Source organism: Balaenoptera physalus (assembly GCF_965194825.1).
Source record: "Balaenoptera physalus genome assembly, chromosome: 3".
In the NCBI taxonomy this organism is placed as follows: Eukaryota; Metazoa; Chordata; class Mammalia; order Artiodactyla; family Balaenopteridae; genus Balaenoptera; species Balaenoptera physalus.
Window position 1 is genome coordinate 8,143,361 of NC_138890.1, and position 19,549 is coordinate 8,162,909.

The 19,549-nt window shown below is 55.8% G+C and overlaps 1 protein-coding gene across 3 annotated transcripts; it reads right to left on the reverse strand.

The window, feature by feature from the left end:
* Positions 1–202: 202 nt before the first annotated feature.
* On the reverse strand, positions 203–18,544 carry ELAVL3 (ELAV like RNA binding protein 3). Of its 3 annotated transcripts, none has more exons than XM_082454471.1 (7): positions 18,156–18,544; positions 10,886–11,102; positions 10,497–10,600; positions 6,831–6,984; positions 6,450–6,675; positions 5,655–5,693; positions 203–3,888 (listed from the first exon to the last, which is right to left on the reverse strand). In XM_082454471.1, exons 1-7 carry the CDS (start codon positions 18,162–18,164, stop codon positions 3,537–3,539), a joined length of 1,101 nt encoding a protein of 366 aa, XP_082310597.1. In that variant the 5' UTR covers positions 18,165–18,544; the 3' UTR covers positions 203–3,536. The 3 variants fall into 3 exon arrangements, with proteins under 3 accessions (XP_082310597.1, XP_082310598.1, XP_082310596.1); XM_082454472.1 differs by having other exon boundaries at positions 203–3,867; positions 10,886–11,105; XM_082454470.1 differs by having other exon boundaries at positions 10,886–11,105.
* Positions 18,545–19,549: the final 1,005 nt, after the last annotated feature.

Below are 19,549 nucleotides of genomic sequence, written 5' to 3' on the forward strand. Positions count from 1 at the left end.
TGTCTGGGTTTCCGCCTGGACTTGTCTCCCACCCGCTAATCACAAGAGTGCTGTGGGAAGGCCAAGAGGCTCCAGATGAGATGCAGGCCCAGAGAGGGACAGCAGCTTGCACTGAGCCGCACAGCGGGGCTGTTGACACGTGCTCCAACACTCCCCGCACGCCGTTGTACCCCGCACGCCGTTGTACATACATCTGAGGCTGTAAGATTCTGAACTTTTATTTTCTGGCATGAAAAGTACAAATAATTAAACAATTCCATGTAAAAGTCTGTTACCGCGGCCAGGCCTGTAATCCCGGTAATAAATAGTGTCTAAACTCAACGCAAAGTGTTCTTGTTGTTGGGTTTTGGGTTTGGTTTTTTTTTTTTTGTCTTTTTTTTTTTTTTTTTTTTTTAAACAGTTCTTTATCACCTCCAACATGGACTCTGTCTTGATTTGAAACCATCCAAATAAATAACAGGATGAAGGGAGGGCTGGAGGGGCTGAGCCCCTTCCCCATGGGCCCTGCCCCTGCCTCCCAGGGATGTGGAAGACCCCAGGCCCCCTCCCCTGGGGTGAGGGGCTGGCCTCCAGGAAGGGGGCCTGGCTGGCTGGGCTGAGTTCTGTGTTTTAGAAAAAGGAGTCCCCTCCCAGTCTTGGGGGTGGCAGGGGCTCAGGCCTCTGTGAGGGGGTGTGGGGAGGTGCCCCCTCTCCAGAGCCCGGCCCCCCCCAGGGTGAGGGACAAACCCAGCCCTTATTGCTCACAGATGCCTCCGCCACGCTGCCCACGTGTGGACACGTGTCACCGCGCGGAGTGCAGAGGGGAGAAAGCCCCAAGAAAACAGAGGGAGAGGGATGGACCCGCTGCGGGGCCTGCCCTGCTGGAGGGGAGCGGGGAGGTTGGGGAGGACTTAAAAACCACAAGAATAAATAGGTTTGTGTATCAAGAACAAGCTAGGGTTTCACCAGCTAAATAGGACTGAAAAAATTCTCAAGACGAGCAAAAATAATCCCATTAAGACCCCGGACGTCGCTGGCCGTGGGGACCGCCCTGCAGAGCACAGGTCCCCCAGGGCGCCGCTCGGCTACCATTACTGTTATTAATAATTATTATTACTTTAATGATTCCACTTCCCCTTTTATAAATAAATTAGGCATAACCACGTCTCGGCAAAACTTAAAGAAACAAAGAGAACATTGTGGTTCCTTTAAACTTGCAAACTGGATGAAGGAACAGAAATATACACAAATGTCCTTACAGGGCAACAAGGAGGATAAATAGTTAACATAGCAATAAGTTAAAACTACAAGAAGCTCAATTCGGCAAAAAAGTACAAGAAAGTTAACTGGTGCCAGTTTATGTCTGTTTTGTTTTTTTTTTTTCCTTTTTTTTTTTTTAAATCTCTTCTGTGTGTGTGGTTTTGTTTTTTTTTCTCTTCCTTTTTTTGTCGCTTTTTTTCTCTTCTGTTTGTTTTTTTGTCGCTTTTTAAATTTTTTTTTTTTTTCTTTTTGTTCCTTGCAGCAGAAGCTCCACAGACGTTTAATAACAACACCGGGAGGGGTGGGGGAGAGAGAGCTGGGCAGTCAGATGGGGCCATGGCCAGACACCAAACGCAGGGACACCACAGAAAGGGCACTGAGGCTAAAATCGGGGTTCGCCATTCTCAGTTCTGACTGGGCCCACTGCGGGGGTGGGGGCTTCAAGGGCTCCCGGGGGGGCTCTGGCTTTTGGCTTCTGTTGGATTTTTTTTTTTTTTTTTTTTTTTAACAAAGAGTGAAAACTAGGGGGATGGAAAGTCCAGACAGAAGCCGAGGCCGGGGCTCGGGATAGGGGCTGCGTCCACTGCCCTCACTGATCTGGAAAGACGGAAAAACCCAACAAACTGAAAGGGGGTGACGAGTGGATGGAAAGGGAATGCGGGGCTGGGCCCCTGGGCCCATCCACCCCGGGCCTGGCGGGGAGTGTTGGGGCACTTGCTGCTGGGGAGGCCCTGGAGTGGAGAGGCTCAGGGCCTGGCCTCCCCCTCGGCCTCGTGGGCCAGGGCCTCGGCCCAGGGAGGCTCAGCCCCAGGGATGGGGGTCCTTTGGCCTCAAGCGTTGGGTGGGCTGCCTCCAGCCCACCATGACGCCAAAAGGACAACGAGGTATCGTGTGTCTGGATGCATGGACGCTGTGTGTGCACGCCTGTGTTCGTGGGCGGCAGGGACCATTGAGGAGCCAGGAGAGAGCTCTGCAGAGAACCTGGGGCAGGGGCGAGTGGGGCTGAGTGCCAGGAGGAGGGGCGGGCCGGCCTCGCTGGAGGAAGTGGGCTATGGACTGGGCTGGGGTCTGGGCTGTGACCTCTCGCCTGGGCCTGAGGGATGCTGTGGGCATGTCTGTGTGTCTCTGGGTATTGTGACTATGTTTCTCCATGACTGGGTGTCTAGATTTGTGTGTCCAAATGTAACTGTCTCCACTTCCATGTGGCCACATGCACGTGTGGAAATGTTCCCATGTCCACGTGTGCACGTGTCCACATTTGTCCCCGGCCACATTCACCACTGTCCACATCTGCCCGTGGCCGCATTTGCCCATGTCCACCATGGCCACATTTACATAGCCCCATACTTCAGTCTTCTGTTGTTTATACATGTGTTTGTCTACGTGTCTGACTTGGGCCAGGGAGTTCCTGAGGCATGTCTCTGGGTCCGTCTGTGCTGCTGTGTATCCCTGGGGTGTGTGTGTGTGTGTGTGTGTGTGTGTGTGTCCCTGTGTGTCTTTGCGTGGCTGTGTTTCTCTGTGTGGCCCCGTGGACCCTCAGCTCCTAAGCCCTGCTCCCTGTTCCTGCCCCAGTTGGTAAACATAACCTGCCAAAATATTTTCTTTTTTTTTTTTGTCTTTTTTTGTGTTTTTTTTTTTTTCAAGTTCAAGAATCCCCAGTAAAAATTCTCCACGAGGTCTTTTTTCCCTTTTTACAAAAATAGAGTTTTTCTTCCCCTCCCACCCCCCCTTTTTTTCATTGTGTTTCTGTTTCCAGCCCCTCCCCCTGCTCCTCACATTCCTCCAAGGGGCTCTGGGCCAGGGATGCCCACACCCCTCTCACGTTTCGCTTTTTTGGGGATTTTTAAACCTGTTCCCCCCTCTCAGGCTCACCTAGGTGTTGGGGAGGCCTGGGCAAGGGGGCCTGGGAGGGCACCCCCAGCACCACTTCCCCAAGCCATCCACGGAGGGTGGTTGAGGGTGGGCTGGGGGCACATCTCTGCTTTCACTTTAGCCGAAAAAGGAAACAAAAACCTTCACCATGAACAAAACCAAGACGAGAGAGTGAACAGCCCAGCCTGGGGGAGAGGGGCAGGAGGACGGGGTGGGGGACCCCCAGGAGCCCTCCCATTCCCTGCAGACCCTCCCACCGAGTGCTCACCCTGTGGCTTCTGCAGGGACACGGGGCCCTTGTGCCGTCCGTGGTCTGCCTGCGCTGTCTCTCTCGGGCCCCTGTCTCTCTCTCTCTCTCAATCTCTCTCTCTCTCTCTCTCTCTCTGTCTCTGCTGCCCGGGAAGGGTGGGGAGGGCGGCGGTGGCTCAGGCCTTGTGCTGTTTGCTGGTCTTGAAGGACACCTGCAGCACGCGCTCGCCCAGGCGGTAGCCGTTGAGGCTGGCGATGGCCATGGCCGCCTCGTCATAGTTGGTCATGGTGACGAAGCCAAAGCCCTTGCACTTGTTGGTGGTAAAGTCGCGGATGACCTTGACATTGGTGACTGCCCCGAAGGGCCCGAACAGCTGCCACAGCACACTCTCATCCGCCTCCGGAGACAGGTTGTACACGAAGATGCACCAGCCAGCGCCCGCCGCGCCCCCTGACAGGCCCACACCCGCGAGGCCGCTCATGCCGTCGATGGCGATGGGTGAGAACCTGGCGATGAGCGACAGGGGACTACTTTGGGGGTCACGCGGGCTCTGCCCTTACCCCCGGCATGCCCCCTGACCCTGTCATGACCTCTGACCGTGAGGAGACCTCGGGACTATGTGACCCCTGCCTTGGCCCCGTGACCTCCATCTGTGACCCTGCCTGAAGCCCCAGACTCTGAGCCACTCTGATACACCAGCCCCCGATCTCCGTCCTGACCTGGAGCCCTGTCCTGACCTCTGACCCTTCCTGAACGTTAGGTCCTCACCTGCGATCTTGCCCTGAGTCCCTATCCACCCCGACTCCCTGACCTTGGACCCTACCTACCTGGTCCTCAGCCCTGTTGACCCTGACCCCTTCCCCACACCTGGCCACCACCCTTCCCTTGACGCCTCTTTCCACCCAACTCCTGCCCTCACCCCGACTTGGGCACCACCCTGATCCCGCCCTTGGCAATGCTGCCCCTTTTGCCCCACTGGCCATCCTGCCAGGCGGAGGCCCACCCGGAAGGGCAGCGCTGGAACCAGGGTGCGAGCGAGGCCTTTAAGCGCCCCCTCTTGTTATTCAGGTCTCAGCTCAGCTGTCACTTCCCTGGGGTGGCCTCCTTCGACTCATAAAGTGGCCACCTCCTCCCTCTGGCCCTCTCTGGCCTTTTCCTATGTATGTATGTATGTATTTTTTTGCCTCACCACGCGGCATGTGGGATCTTAGTTGCCTGACCAGGGATCGAACCCGCGCCCCCTGCAGTGGAAGCTCAGAGCCTTAACCATTGGACCACCTGGGAAGTCCCCAGGCCTTTTTCTATTTAAACCATGTATTTATTCTCGGCTCCATCTTCCCTGCAAGGTTCTATTCCCTCGATGTCCCGGCCCAGAACAGCTCCCAGCACCAGTAGGCCCTCGGGGGGTGGGGGTGGGGTTTGTGGAGTGAACGAATGAGTGAAGGGGTATTGGCTCCCTGCCTTCCTGAGGCTCCTTTACTCCTCAGCACCCCAGGACCCCGAGGGCCTGAGCCGCTCATTTGATCACTGGGCTCACTCCCTCCTCCTGGCCTTTGCACAAGCCGTTCTTGCTGCCAGGAACTCCAGTTCTGCTCTGGCCCTGTCTCCTGAGGGACGTCTCCGCTGGGTCCTTATCACCCCGTCTCCTGCCCCCTTCACAGCTCAGACCACGGTTCATCTGTCTCCTTCCCCAGTGGACTGAAATAAGTAATAACAGTAACCATAATCGTAAGAGACACTGCCTTTTAAACTGAGTGAGCCCGCACTCCGTGCCAAGCACCATGCTCAGTATCATTCCATCTCCGCCAGGGGCCAAGTCTGGCCGGGCCACGCTGGGTCCCCAGCCCCGAGCCAAGCTCCTGGCTCTCAGCATGTGCTCAATAGCTCTTGATGCTATAAACGCGGGGACCTTCAGAGGATCAGGGATGTGGACAATGGAGCGGGTGGGGGGCCTCAAGGTTCACCCCCAGCTATGAGGCAGAAGGGGGCATTCTGTGACCCTCAGCAAAGATGATCAACAGTGGCCAGTGGGGGCACAGCTGTGACCCAGGCAACACTGCCTGCCTTTCAATGGGGTGGAGAAGGCCACAGACAGGCCCCCCAAGTCCAGATTCTGTAGTAGCACTTTCCAGGCATTTAGTAGGCTCAAGAGCCCCCAGATCTCTTAATGGCCACACTATGCCCAGACAGGGGCGGTCCTGGGGGGTGAGGTGGGGGAGGGGGGCCATAAAGGCAAAAGGGTCCAAGGAGGGACGGCGAGGGGCTGGGGGCAGCGGGGCGGGGGCACTGTTACCTCTTGACTCCGTAGGCCATGTTGAGCAAATTGTCCAGCCTGTGGAGGCAGAAGGGGTGGTCACTGGTGGCTTCTGGGCACACCCCCGGCTGTGACGCCGGGCAGCCAGCCTGCCCTCCCCGCCCCCACCCAGCAGTCCAGCAGTGCCAGCCCTGCCCCCGCCTGCCTGCTCCCCGCCAGGCTGGACACCGCCTGGCACGGAACCGTGGTCACTCGGGCACCGCCTCTTGCCTGCCCTGCTGCTGCCCAGCCTGCACTGGCATCCTCGTCCTCCCCCTCCCGCCCACCCGGCCCTGCTCGCCTGGCCCCCCACCCCCCAATCCGGGGCTTGGGTCCCGAGAAGGGAAATCTCTTCTCCAAAATGCCTGGGCCAGGCAAGTGACAATGCCTCTCTGAGCCTCAGGGGCCCCGTCCGTAAAATGAGGACAAGACAAGTTCTGTCCTCACGGGGTCGCTGCGCGGAAAAAGTAAGGGTGCCTGGCCAGCAGGGAGCTGAAGCCACGTGCCCTTGGCGGGGTTGGGGAGGGGGTGGGTTGGCAGTCAGAGCTGGGCCTGGTCAGGTGATTCTAAAACTACTGACGCCAATAATGCCACTCTTAGTGGCCTGCACACATTGAGCGCCTGCTGTATACGAGGGTCTGGCCTCAGCACCTGACAGACCCCCACGTTTCCCCTTTCGCCCTGGTGTCTCTCCGCCCTGCAGGAATGGGGTTCGGCGAGGGCACCTGCAAGCCTAGGGCACCCGGCCCTGGGGGTCTGGGACGTCTGGGGGGCAGGGAGCGGCAGGGGGCTCACCGGAAGCGCTGTGTCTGATGGTGCAGTGGGCCTGCGTAGCGCCTGGCGGAGGACTGGTAGAGGTGAGTGAGCAGGGCCTGCCCGGTCTTCTGACTCGGGTTGTTGGCAAACTTGACCGTGATGGGCTCGGCCGCACCCAGCGGCTTCTGCCCGTTCAGTCCTTTGATAGCCTCCTCGGCCTCGATCCTCTTGTCAAAGCGGATGAATCCCACACCCCGAGAGACACCTGCCGGGGCGCGAGGGCGTCATGGGGACCCGCCCCCTCCTGCGTGACCCCGCCCCCCTCCTCGCTGCTATTTCCGGTTTCTCCACTCTGGTCCCACCTGGGTGCCTTAGCCCAGCGCCCCCCCACCCCACGTGCACTCTCCCCGGCAGCCTGACCTGTGACCTGGTCCACCAGGATGCGAGAAGTGATGATGCGGCCGTACTGGGAGAAGAGCTGCTCCATCTCTTTCTGGCTCATGGTCTTGGGGAGCCCGCTGACGTACAGGTTCGCATCCCGGATGGAGGCGGAGCTGGGCCTGGCATAGGACACCTGGGGGAGGGGGTCGGGCGGACAGGGGTGAGGGCAAGACCCATTTCAAATGGGAAGGGAGAGGCCACATTCAAACCGCCACTGAGCAACAGAAATCCCTCATCCGTTTATTCAACAAATACCGCGAGTAGTCACCATGGGTGGTGGGTGGGGTCAACCAGGGCTTGGGGGAGGGGATGTGGCCCTGCCCGCGGAGAGCGGTGAGAGGGACCTGTCATCCGAGGAGGTCAAAGGAGCTGCGCCCTTGGGGTCACATGTCTCCCTGGGGGCCTCAGGGACCCTCACATCTCTAGCTAATGTTCTCAGGCTGGATATTCCATCAACATTGACACGTCCCACTCCCTTGGAAAGTGAACCTGCCATGCTGGCCCCTTCTCTTCCCGACTACACTGGGCCCCTCAGATCTTTAGCGCCCAGCTCAAACCTGACAACTCCCAAATGTCCGAGCCCAGCATGGGCCTGGCCCCTGAGCTGCACACCTGCGTGACACCTGCCTTCAGGTACCCCACGAGGAGGCCTCATGGGGGATCACACTCAGCACCCCCAACTTGCCCTAACTCAGTAATGACAGTTCTGTCCTCCTGGGTGCTCAGGTCCCCAGCCTCGGGCTGTCCTCCATGCCTCTGTCACACCCGCATCCAACCACCATCCATCCTCTCAGCTCCACCTTCCTCATTATCTGGATAGAATTCACACACTTCTCCCCATTTCCACTGCTCTACCATTGCCCACCCAGACCAGTGCAGCAGTCTCTGCCCTGGTTCCCTGCTCCACCCTCGCCCCCCACAGGCTGTTCCCCCCACAGCAGCCAGGGGGCACCTGTGAGCATCTGAGTCAGGTCACATCCCTCCTCTGCTTAGAACCCTCCATGGCTCCCACCTTCCTGAGTTAAAGTGCTTCCCAGGGCCACAAGGCCCTGCACGACCTGCCCCATCACCCCCCTTCCTTCATCTCTGCCCACTGTCCCCCTCAACATCTCTATTCCAGGCACACGGGCCTCCTCCACATTCCCCAAACACACTAGGTGTGCTTCACCCTCAGGGCCTTTGCACTTGCTGTTCCCTGTGCTTGCAACTCTCTTCCTTGTTTTTCTTCTCCAGGTCTCAGTTGAAATATCCTTCCTGTCCTTTCCCATCTGAATTTGGTCCTCCACCCTTATCCCTGTTACTCTCTGTCAAAGCCCTTCTCTCAGCTGTGAATTAGACACGTTTTAGTACGATCCTTCAGTTCATGTCATTAATTATGGTCCAGCCCAACAATGAAACTCTCTGCAGCTGTTTAAAAAATGGTGGACGTGTATATTTATTTCCCCGAAACAGTGGTGAGTATTGTAAAGTGGGGGAAAGAAAAGTCCATTTACAGAGCAGCGAGTATTGTGTGACCCCATCTCATTGTGTGTTTATCAATGTCCTGGAAACATGGTCTGGAGGGCCCACCCCTAAACGCTAACAGGGTGACCTAGAGCTGACGGGGGAGGCGAGGTGGGATAAGCTCCGTTCCCCCTTATTTCTGCTGATGTCTATTTTCTGTTTCTTCTAAATTAACCTCTGGGTAGATGGGGGTCATTGTAAAGGGTCTGGCTTTTGTTTGGGGTGGTGAGTTGTGAGGGCATATTACTTCATTAGAAATAACTAATTAAAAAACGAACAAAATGAATAAATTGGGCCAAGGGCAGATGGGGGTCAGGGTGATCATGGGGTGGGGGCAGGGGGATTCTAATTGATGCAATTGTGCACACCTGGGGTCCTCCAGAAAAAAGACAGACACCACAGCTGCTATTATTTCTGTAATAATAATTAAAACTCATGGCCATGTATTTGATGGTTTCCACTCTCCCCTACCCCATGGGGCTGTGAGTTTTGAGGGGTGAGGACTTGTTGATGGATTGGAGCTGGGGGAGGCTCAGCTCCTGGGTGGGTTTTGGGGTCAGGGGTCATCTGAGGCACAGAGTAAGTGTTCAGGGGCCTTTCCCATCCTTCCATGACATGGGCTGACCCGGGTCCCTCACCTGGGTATGGGCTCCTCCCACACCCCCTCACTAGGATGGGGCCTGGCACACGATGAGTGGCTGGAACTATTTTGGGCAGAATCTGCGGGAACACCTAGTCAGGACCAACCACACACCACAGCCACCCAGGCAGATGCACACGCACGCACACACGCACACACAGAGGGCCACGCTGTGGTATTCACTGCACAGCTATGGTGACTACACCAGCAGGAGGGTGACACAAGGCCACCACCACATTCACGGTGACTCTGGGGGTCTGGGATAATTGCAGTAAGAGTCGCAGAACCGCACACCTGTCACACCACCACACAAGCCCTCAATGTCACACACGTTCCATCCTGAATGGGACACAAGTAGACACACCCACACAACTTCACCGTAACACACAAACACCCTGTCACAGCCAGACACACCCACGCAGCCCCACCAGGTCACAGCTGGAGTCGCAGTGCATCACAAAGCACCTGTCAAATAAACACGTCTCACAGACACAAGGTGACACACCCTTGTCTGTAACAGCCAGACCCACGTGATAACAGCCACTCACATAGCCATGGGGTCCCACAAACACCATGTCTTATAGCTCAGGGTCCCCCCACCCCACACACACACGCCACATCACACGCACACAGTGGCCCTCTGGGTCATACAGTTCATCACTAGGTCCACTCTCACAACCTGGGGGCTTCTGGGTCTACTTGGCCGTGGAGGGGACCCATCAGGCCCTTGTCAGCCTCCACACCAGGGAGAGGAAGAGATTCCGGCACCTCTGTTCCCATGGCGAACTGGGGGCCAGATGGGCGTCCTCCCCAGCCCAGCCTCCCCCAGGGTTCAGGAGCAGATTTGTGGGGCGGAGCCCAGACACCCCCAGGCAAACCTAGAGAGGGTGTTTCCATGGTGATTCCCCGCACCCCCCCCCCATGGCCCCCCGGGAACCTGGGCTCGCAGGGTCCCAGCTGCAGCTGCTGAGAGGGGAGGTCATAGGGGGAGGGGCATTGTACAAAGGTGGGGGAAGGGCCCACCCCTAATCCCACCCTCCCAGACCCTAGTTAGGCTCCAGATGGCAGATGGGCCCCCACCTCTCCCCCATTTCCATGACAAAGGCAAGGAGAGGGCTGCCCACCAGACCCTGGTCACTCTCTCCTACTGCTGAGGGGGTGGGTACCTCCAGGGCCTGGCTGACTCCTTGAGTTGCCAGAGAATGTGGGGCTGATCATCTCCCCATTGACAAGTGAGGAAACTGAGGTTCAGAGAGGCAGAGCCATTGGCCCCAGGGCCCCAGCCAGAAAGCCTCTGGGGATTGATTTGAACCCCTTAGGGGATGAGCCGTGGGGGAGGATGGGCAGCAGTGGGGGGAATGGATGTGTGGGGAGGGTATGGTCGTGGGGGGCTGGGTGGCCGTGAAAGGGTCAGTCCAGGTTGGCGGTAATAAAGAGGAAATGGGCACAGCCAAGATGGGAAGTCACAGAGATGGGTGGCAGTGGGGAACGAGGGCGCTGACCTTGATGGTCTTCGTCTGCAGTTTGAGGCCGTTGAGGGTGTTGATGGCTTTGTCTGCATCGTTGGGGTCAGAGTAGTTCACAAACCCGTAGCCGAGGCTCTGCCCTGCAGGCAGGACCAGGACGATGACCTCCCTGGACCTGCCAGTGTCCTCCCAGACCCAGGCCTGAGAGACTGACCACCCCCCTCAAGGTTATGAGAACCAAGATTCCACCCTTATTTGTTCCCCCAGAGTACTACCATATCCCGAGGACAGCTCAGACCCCCCAGGGTCCCACCTGCTCCCATCACCTCCCACCTGGGGTCACACCTGTCTCTACACCACACCTGTACTCCTGAGGCTACCCCCTCTGTCCCCTATCCCCACCCCCCACCTGCCAGCAGCCACACCTGTGATCTTGTCCCGAACCAACTTGCAGGACTCAATGTCACCAATGCTGCCGAAGAGACTCTTGAACTCATCCTGGGTCATGTTCTGGGGCAGGTAGTTGACGATGAGGTTGGTCTTGCTGTCATCACTGGCTCCATTTGTACCAAGGAGTGGCCCGTTGGGCAGGGCCGGGCCAGCCGGGCCCCCCGCCACCTGAGACTCCATGGCCCCGAGTATCTGCTGGAGACAACAGGCCGCACCCACTCACGGCCCAGTTCCCACACCAGGGACCAGTGGGAGTGAGGAGGGGCTTGGTGGTGACAGATCAATCAGGTCTGCATAGGCTTGAACATACAGAGGGGATAAGGTATTATTCTTATAGTCCCTTGCACTTCTTGAGCACTGGGCAAAGTACTTTACAGGTGATTTTACTCTGAAAAAGTCCATATATTAATGCCATGTATGCCCATTTGCACGTATGCTTGCCTGTTTGTCTAAAGCCAGTATGCATTTTTAGAATAATGAAATTAATACTTTGTATTCAGAATAAGAATTACAACATTTTTATTAGCTTTGAAGCCCTCATAATCCCAACCCTGACCATGTACTTTGCCCTTCCCACCAAATGTAATTCCTATCCCAAATGTGTTAATATTTCTTTTGCTTCATGCATAATTTACCCCCACAGGTTTTCCACTGAGCCATTTTGGGTTTTTTATGTATATCATAATAACACCTGCAAATATAATGACAGTTTTATTTCTTTATCTCCAATCTATACCTGTTATTTATTTTTCTTGTCTTATGGCAGGGGATACATTGTGACATTGGCTTGACATTTAATTCTTGACATTAAAGGAAATGCTTTAAACATTTCACAGCTAAATATGATCTTTACTATAGGTTTTTTGGCAGATGGCCTTTATCAAGTTAAGAATGTTTAATTTTATTCCTAGTATCCTAACAAGATATTTTTTTAAGGAACGGATATTGAATTTTATTGAATATCTTTTTCTGCATCTATTGAGATGATTTTTTTGCTTCAATAGTTTTTTTAACAGATAGGGAAAAGGCCTTTTTATTTTTATTTTTTAAAATTAATTCATTAATTAATTTATGGCTGCGTTCAGTCTTCGTTGCTGTGTGCGGCTTTCTCTAGTTGTGGCGAGCAGGGGCTACTCTTGGTTGCGGTGCACGGGCTTCTTATTGTGGTGGCTCCTCTTGTTGTGGAGCACGGGCTCTAGGCGCACGGCTTCAGTAGTTGCAGCACGCGGGCTCAGTAGTTGTGGCTTGCGGACTCTAGAGCGCAGGCTCAGTAGTTGTGGCACACGGGCTTAGTTGCTCCGCGGTATGTGGGATCTTCCTGGATCAGGGATCAAACCTGTGTCCCCTGCATTGGCAGGCGGATTATTAACCATTGCACCACCAGGGAAGTCTGCTTTAATATGTTAATGTAATAAATTACATTAATTGATTTTCCAGTATTAAGTCAGCTTTCCTAAGCTAAACTAAACTTGGTCATGTTGCAGTTTTGTTTATATACATTGTTCGATTTGATTTGCCAAATTTTTTATGGTTCTTTGTTTAGGATTTTTAACCTCTATATTCAGGAAGATATGCTTTTTTAAAATTTAATTCACACAGAGGCTCAGGTAGAAGTTTATTATGCTATGACAAATAAGGAATTTGAGGCTCAGAGACGTTAAGGAACTTGTTGAAGTCACACAGCATATCAGTGGTGGCACTGGAATGCAAATGCAGACCTGTCTAGACCTGAAGACCACTCTACCATTCTCTATGACAGTCAACCAGGCAGGTACCAGCTCTGATAACTCTTCGCTGTGTGTCCTTGGATATGTTCCTTATCCTCCTGGGGCCTCTGGTTCACTTGCCGAAAATTCAAAACAATTAGTAATGGCTATCTTAAGGGCCATGTAGAGAAGAATTTTAAAGCCATATCTGGGCTCAGAACGAAAGAGTGCTGGGATTGATTGGTATTGTCTGTCATGGGCATGGGAAAGGAAAGTAGCCAGCATTTCCTTAGGTCTTCTCCTATGTCACAGTTGGTGAATAGGTTGCCCTTACCTAGAAACCCAAATAGATTGGTAGAGTCTTCCTAGACGGATGAATTAAGAAGGATTTAAAGCTATATTCAGTTTCAGCAGGAAAGATGACTGTGATTGATTAGCAATATCTGTTGTGGCCACAGAATTAGAAAGAGCCAGCAGGTACACATCATCTCAGCCATCCCTGCCCCAAAATTCAATACCATAATTGTTCCCAAATATTGCGCATACTATGTGCCAGGCACAGTGCAAGGCCCTCTACAGGCAATGTTTCTTTTCTTTTTCACCACTCTGAAAGGAGGAGGGTTTTATTACCCCTGCTTAACAGACGCTATGGACTAAATGCTTGTGCCCCTCCAAATTCATATCTTGAAACCCTGCTCTCCAGTGCAGTGGTATTTGGAGGTGGGGCCTTTGGAAGGTTATTAGGTCATGAGGGTGGAGCCTTATAAAAAGGGACGGGAGAGAGATGATCTCCCTCTCTCCACCATATGAAGACAGTGATAACACAGCTGTCTACAAACCAGGAAGCCGGCCCTCACCAGGAGCCGAATCAGCCCACACCTTGATCTTGGACTTCTCAGCCTCCAGAGCTATGAGAAATACGTGTCTGTTGTTTAAGCTACCCAGTTTATGGTATTTTTGTCAGCCTGAGCTGAGTAAGACAACAGATGTGGAAAGTGAGGTTCAGAGATGTTTGAAAAATTACCAAAGATCATGCAGCCCATAAATGGTGAAACAGGGATTTGCGCATGAGCTTTTCTGATTGGGCATCTGTATTTCCAACTTCCACTGCCAACCAAGACTAGTGCTGGCTCTAACACTTCCCAGCTGTGTGTCCTCAGGTATGCTACTTAACGCACTTTATGCTACGACCTCTGCTCCACTTTGTTGAAAACTCCAAATCACCAGCATAGTGACCAGAGACCCATCTAAAGCCAATTGTGGGTGCAGCTGGAAAGCATTCTGGGATCAGTTAGCTATGTCTGACACAGGCAGTCATGAGAGGTGGAAGCGGGCTTGTCTTGTCCGCAAGACAAGCCCTGCCTCATAATGCTGCTATTAATAATCATCCCGCTCCATTGACACCTACCGTGTCAGGTACCAGGGAAATAACTCAGAGACGTTGGGTGATATAAATGGGGAAACTGATTTCAAACCTGGATATGTTGGACTTCAGAGCTGTTTTTAATGACTGGCCAATACATTGGGGGCAGCTCTGCCACCATATGCTGTATGTCTTCAGGGACAATCTTAGCTCTTCTTTGGGCTTCTGTTTCCTTGTCATTTATTCTTATTTAAAGGATAGTACAGGGGGTCAACTCCCCTGCAGCTCCATTTGGCTGGGAGTGGCTGTCTGGGGGAGCTGCCTGGAGGATTCTTCTTCTTCTTCTTCTTTTCTTCCATTTTTGGCCACGCCATGTGGCTTATGGGATCTTAGTTCCCAGACCAGGGATTGAACCCAGGCCCTCGGCAGTGAGAGTGTGGAGTCCTAACCTCTGGACCACCGGAAGAATTCCCTGGAGGATTATTCTGAAGCCACAACCAGGCTCACCAGGAACACAAACTGGATTGCTTAGCAGTGTCTGCCACAGGCGCCTGAAATATAGCAGTAATGTACCCTCCACACATCTGCATCCTGGTCTTGTAACATGAATACTTTACGAACAACATGGCCATGTATTGAGGGCCTGCTATGTGCCAGCCAAAATTCTTTATGTGAAAATTTCCAGGCAGTTCTCCCAAAATTGAATGTTATGGGACTCTTTTCTTCATTTAACAGATGAGAAAACTGAGTCTCACTGAAGGAGGAGGGATTTGCACAAGTTTGGGTAGCATGTAAAATGTGGACCAAGAATTCCAATCCAGGGTTTAGACTCTAGAGCCCACTCTCAATGAAAAGGCCAATTAAAAAAATAATAATAATAACAAAGCAAAGCAAAGCTGAGTACCCACTCTATGCCAAGCCCCGGGCAACACTACATTTAAACCCACTTTGGGGGCTTCCCTGGTGGCACAGTGGTTAAGAATCCACCTGCCATTGCAGGGGACATAGGTTCGAGCCCTGGTCCGGGAAGATCCCTCATGCTGCGGAGCAATGAAGCCCGTGTGCCACAACTACTGAAGCCTGTGCACCTAGAGCCCATGATCTGCAACAAGAGAAGCCACCGCAATGAGAAGCCCGCACACTACAACGCAGAGCAGCCCCCGCTCGCTGCAACTAGAGAAAGCCCGTGCACAGCAATGGAGACCCAGCGCAGCCAAAAATAAATAAATAAATAAATAAACCAAAAAGAATAAACAAACAAACAAACAAAAATAAACCCACTTTGTTGGCCGAGTCTGCTCATTCAACTCAACAAATATTTACTAGGTGCCACCATATGCCAGCTGCTGGCTCCACCCTCCTGTGTGTCCTCTGACACTCATGTTGCCTCTCTAGGTCTCTGCCCCACTACTAAAGATATGGCATAGAGGTCCCCCATGTATGGGGAGATGGAGTCTGAATTCCTGTCTGGGCTCAGCGAGCTAGAATTATGTGATTGGTTGATAATGTCTATTATGGGAGCCCCAAAAGCAATCAGCAGTACATAAGCCACTGTTTCAGGACACATCAGATTCCAGCTTTGGAAGCCCTACTATGTGCCAGGCCCTGAGCCTGTGCTGTTTTCATTGCCTTTCTACAACCACCCTGAAAGCTGGAGATCATCTCCATTTCTCAGATGGAGAAATTGAGGGTAACTGGGACCTGTGACTTGCCCAGGATGACAGAGGGAAGTAGTAGTGATGGTGTTAGGGTTTGACCCCTTGATCTGATGACCCTAGAGCCTACAGGGTTACTGGTCCTCCACCCCCAGAAATGCTGTCCTCAACTTGCGTGGGGTTAAGAGGTGACTAGGGGGTTCCCACTCGGGATCTTGAGGCCCAGCCCGCTGATCTCACCACCACCCCATCTCCCTCCCATCTGTGCCAGAGCTTAGAGGGATCAGTGTCGCATTTCCTCTGAGGCTGAGCCGGCTGAGCTGCTAATGGGGATCGGATTGGTGGAGGCCACACCCGCCCTGCCTCAGCCCACAGCAAATGCGTGGCCTGGGATGACACAGGGATCACAGGGACCTTCGAGGGCTGTCCCAGAACAGGGATAGAGAGGTGAATTCAGAGGAGAGGAAGGCAGATCAAAGATGGAGCAAGGGAACCTCCCCTCCCACTCTCTCCAGCTCTTCCTCTGGGTCTCTCCCTCTTTCTGTTTCTCTTTCCCTTTTTTTTCCCTCAGTTTCTCTCTCTTCTCCTCTGTCCCCATCTCTCCCCTCTGTCCATCTCTCCCCTCTGAACGCTTCTCTTTCTCCCCCTCCCTCTCTCTCACCCTTTCTCCAACTCTTTTGCACCATTATACAAACATCTGACATATGGATTTTGCAATGAACGCACCTGAGGTTACTTGCTGTGTCAGACCCCCTTGGCTCCCAGCTGTGCCCCCTGGCCCTAGTCACAGTGACAGATGCCTGGGTACTGGCAACAATAGGGCATTGAGTGGCTATGCATGGTAAGGCTGGGCCACCACGTGGTGCTAAGTGAGCCTCCTACTTCTGGGCCCTTCTCCCTCCATGCAGGGCCCTCACTGTCTCAACTCATCCTCTCACTTCCTCCCAGCCTGTCCCCATGATGGGTCTCTGCCTGAGTACTCTCCATTGGAGTGACCAGGACTCCAAGGGCTTCAAGGCCCTTGTGTGACCTCTGACCACACCCTCTCCCCTTTGTGCATCAGCTTCCCTTTCTCAAATGCGGGCACAGATCGGAGCAATGTATGCTGGACTGCTATGGGGGTGCTGAGGGTCCTCAGGAGGCCTCGCTCACGTTCCTAGATCAGGGTGAGCAGCATGAGGCACAGAGAGGGGAAGGAGCTGCCCTGAAGTCACACAGCAGAAAAGGGTGGTCTCTCTCAGGCCTTTCTCAGAGCCAGGTGGGTGGGTCCCAGGGTCTAGTAGGGGAGAGGCCCAGGCGTGGAGGGAGTGCTGAGCATCCCCCCACCCACCATGCTCGTTACTACTCGAAAAAGAGATCCAGAAAGAGACACAGTGTACAGAGACACACACACAGAGACCCGAGAGACAGAAAGAGCGGAAGAAGGAGGCCCCGGCGCCAGGACCAGACAAAGGACGCTCGGCAGCGCGGGGAGCAGAGTCGCGCGGCGGGGGCGGGGGTGGAGCTGGGGTGGGTCTAGAATTGGCCAGCCCCGCCCCCGGGATACGCCCGGGCTGCCAGTGGAAATCCGAGGGCTCGGAAGAGGCAGGGCCCCTGGGGCCCCTGGGGCGGGGCCTAGATGGGCGGGGCAGGGGCGTGGTTAGTAAGGGCGTGGCCGGGCGTGGCCGGGCGCTCGGGAGCTGACCAGCTCTGTGGCTGCTGAAAGCCCCGAGCGCGGGGCGAGTGGCGCGGGCGGGCGGGCGCGCTCAAGGTCATCCCGCGGCCCAGAGCTCTGGCGGGGTGGGGCACCTGAACCTGGCCTAGGGGGCCTGCCTGAGCCCCTTACCCCATCCCCTGGGGGCGGGGGCCCAGGAGCGGCGGAGCACCCCCTACGAGCCCTCTTCTCCCCTCCCCCTCCCCGCAGCCTGAGGCGCCCGCGCGAGGCTACGGCCCGCGAAGAAGCGCCGAGAAACAAAGGGACGCGGCGGCGGTGGCGGCGGGCCCGCGGGGCCGCCGGGCGCGCCCCCTCCTCTCCCCTCCCCGCTTGCCGCAAGGTCGACGGGCTTGAGGACGAGACGCTCGGCTCCAGGGCGCGGTCGAGGCCCAGGGCGCGCGATCCGACGCCACCCCTTCCCTGGGGCTCTCGGGGACTCCTTGCCGCCTTGTCCTGGCCCAGCACCAGTGATTGGGGCCCTGCGTTTGCCTGGGAGGCCTGCTGGGTCCGGGCCTGGATGGAGGAGGCATCCTACGCCGCGGCGTCCCCTCCCCCATCAGGCCTGATGAAGGGGGGGCAATCCCGCCCCCAGGGCGCCGTAGGATGTTCCCCGAATCGCAGCTCGATTCCCTAAGGCCTCTCAAGCCAGACTCTAAGAGCCCCCAGCACTCTGGGCGCGGCTCTGTCCACTCTCAGGCCCCGAGGCTCGGTCCTACCCCCCCACCCGGGCCTAGCTAGGCCTGGTCCTACCCCCCCTCCCATCTCTTCGGAGCCTGTGCCTAACCCCTCTCCGACCAGGTTCCCTCTCAGTGACAGGGGAATACCTACAGTGACCATTCTTGTGTGCCCGGCGGGCGCGGTCCGTGTTGAGGGTGGCTCCGGGGGTCGTGCACTCCTTGGGGGGCGCTCGATGCTCACGCCGGGGTCCTGCCCGGGCGGCCTCTGGTGCGGCCGCTGCAGAGGTCTCGGTGAGGGCAGCGACTCCCTCGAGGGCCGGGGACGGGCCCGAGCCCGGGTACGCGCGCGCGGATAACCGGGCCCCGGGGTGGCCTGCGGGCGGCAGGGGATGGAAAGAGGGAGCGGGCGCGGGATTGAGAACTCCCCCTGCGCGGCCCCGCGGGGCCCAAGGAGGTTGCGCTTCCCGACAGAGATCGCTGCGCTCTGCCTTTCGCCGCCGCCCCTCGGCCCGGCCCGTCTGGTCCCCGGTGTTCAGTCCTCTCCCCTCGCCCGCCCTCCCTCCCTCCCTCCGGCCCGCGCTGCGCGCTCCGCGCTCTGGGCCGCGCCGCCGCCGCCCCCAGCCCTTTATAGCAGCAGCTGCCAGCGCCGGCGTCGCTTATTGGCTACGGCAACCGAGCCCCGCCTCCTCGCGGCGCCCGACGGCGCGGCAGGTGGAAGAGAGGGCGCGCTGGCCAGGACTTCGCACGCCCAGAAGGCACATCCTGGGGGCTCGGGTTGCCAGATTCGGGCCCTTTTGCCCTCACGGATCCTACTTCCTGCGTTGGCGCCCTTTCTTGGGCGGGCTTTCTGCCCAGAAGACAGGAAGGGTTCCCCTCTGTCCAGCACCCAGAGCTGGAGGAGCAAAGGGGCGAGGAGGTACTGATGGCTCGATTGTACTACCTTCAGGAGGTGCTGTCCACCAAGAGCACTGCAGAGGGACGAGGAACCTAGACTTCAATGAGCAGATGCCTGGGTCCCCACATTTGGGAGGACCATATGTAGTCCCAAGACCAAGGGAGGAAGGTGGGGGTGGCTGGGGACCTAGTCAGCCTGCAGAAGGAATTGGGACCCTGTGGATTTTGAGCAGGCTAGGTTTAAAGGGGGTGGGGAATGGGCATCCCACAGTGCAGGGGCACTGCTCCAAAGGGAGTGAAGAAGTTTGGGGCTCAGGGTTCCAGGCAAACTCCTTTGGTGCCCTGCAGACCCAGGAAACCATTGGGCCATCTCGGACCCCATAAACTTCGGGTGGATGGTTTTGCCGTGCAAATGTCCTGGCTTCCCGGGCTGGTGATTGGTCCGCCTGTGGAGTCCCGCTCCCTCTCTGCTAAACGGGACCTGGCCTTTCTGTCAGGCGATAGGGGGTGGCGCAGTCTCCTCTGGTGTGCGGGCGCGAGTGCACGTTTTTGTCGGGGCGGCCACCAGGCGCCAGGAGGTGTTCTCACTAGAACACTAGGGGAGCCTTTGAGTGAGGCTTCAGCACCACAGACAGCGGTCCGACGGCCCTG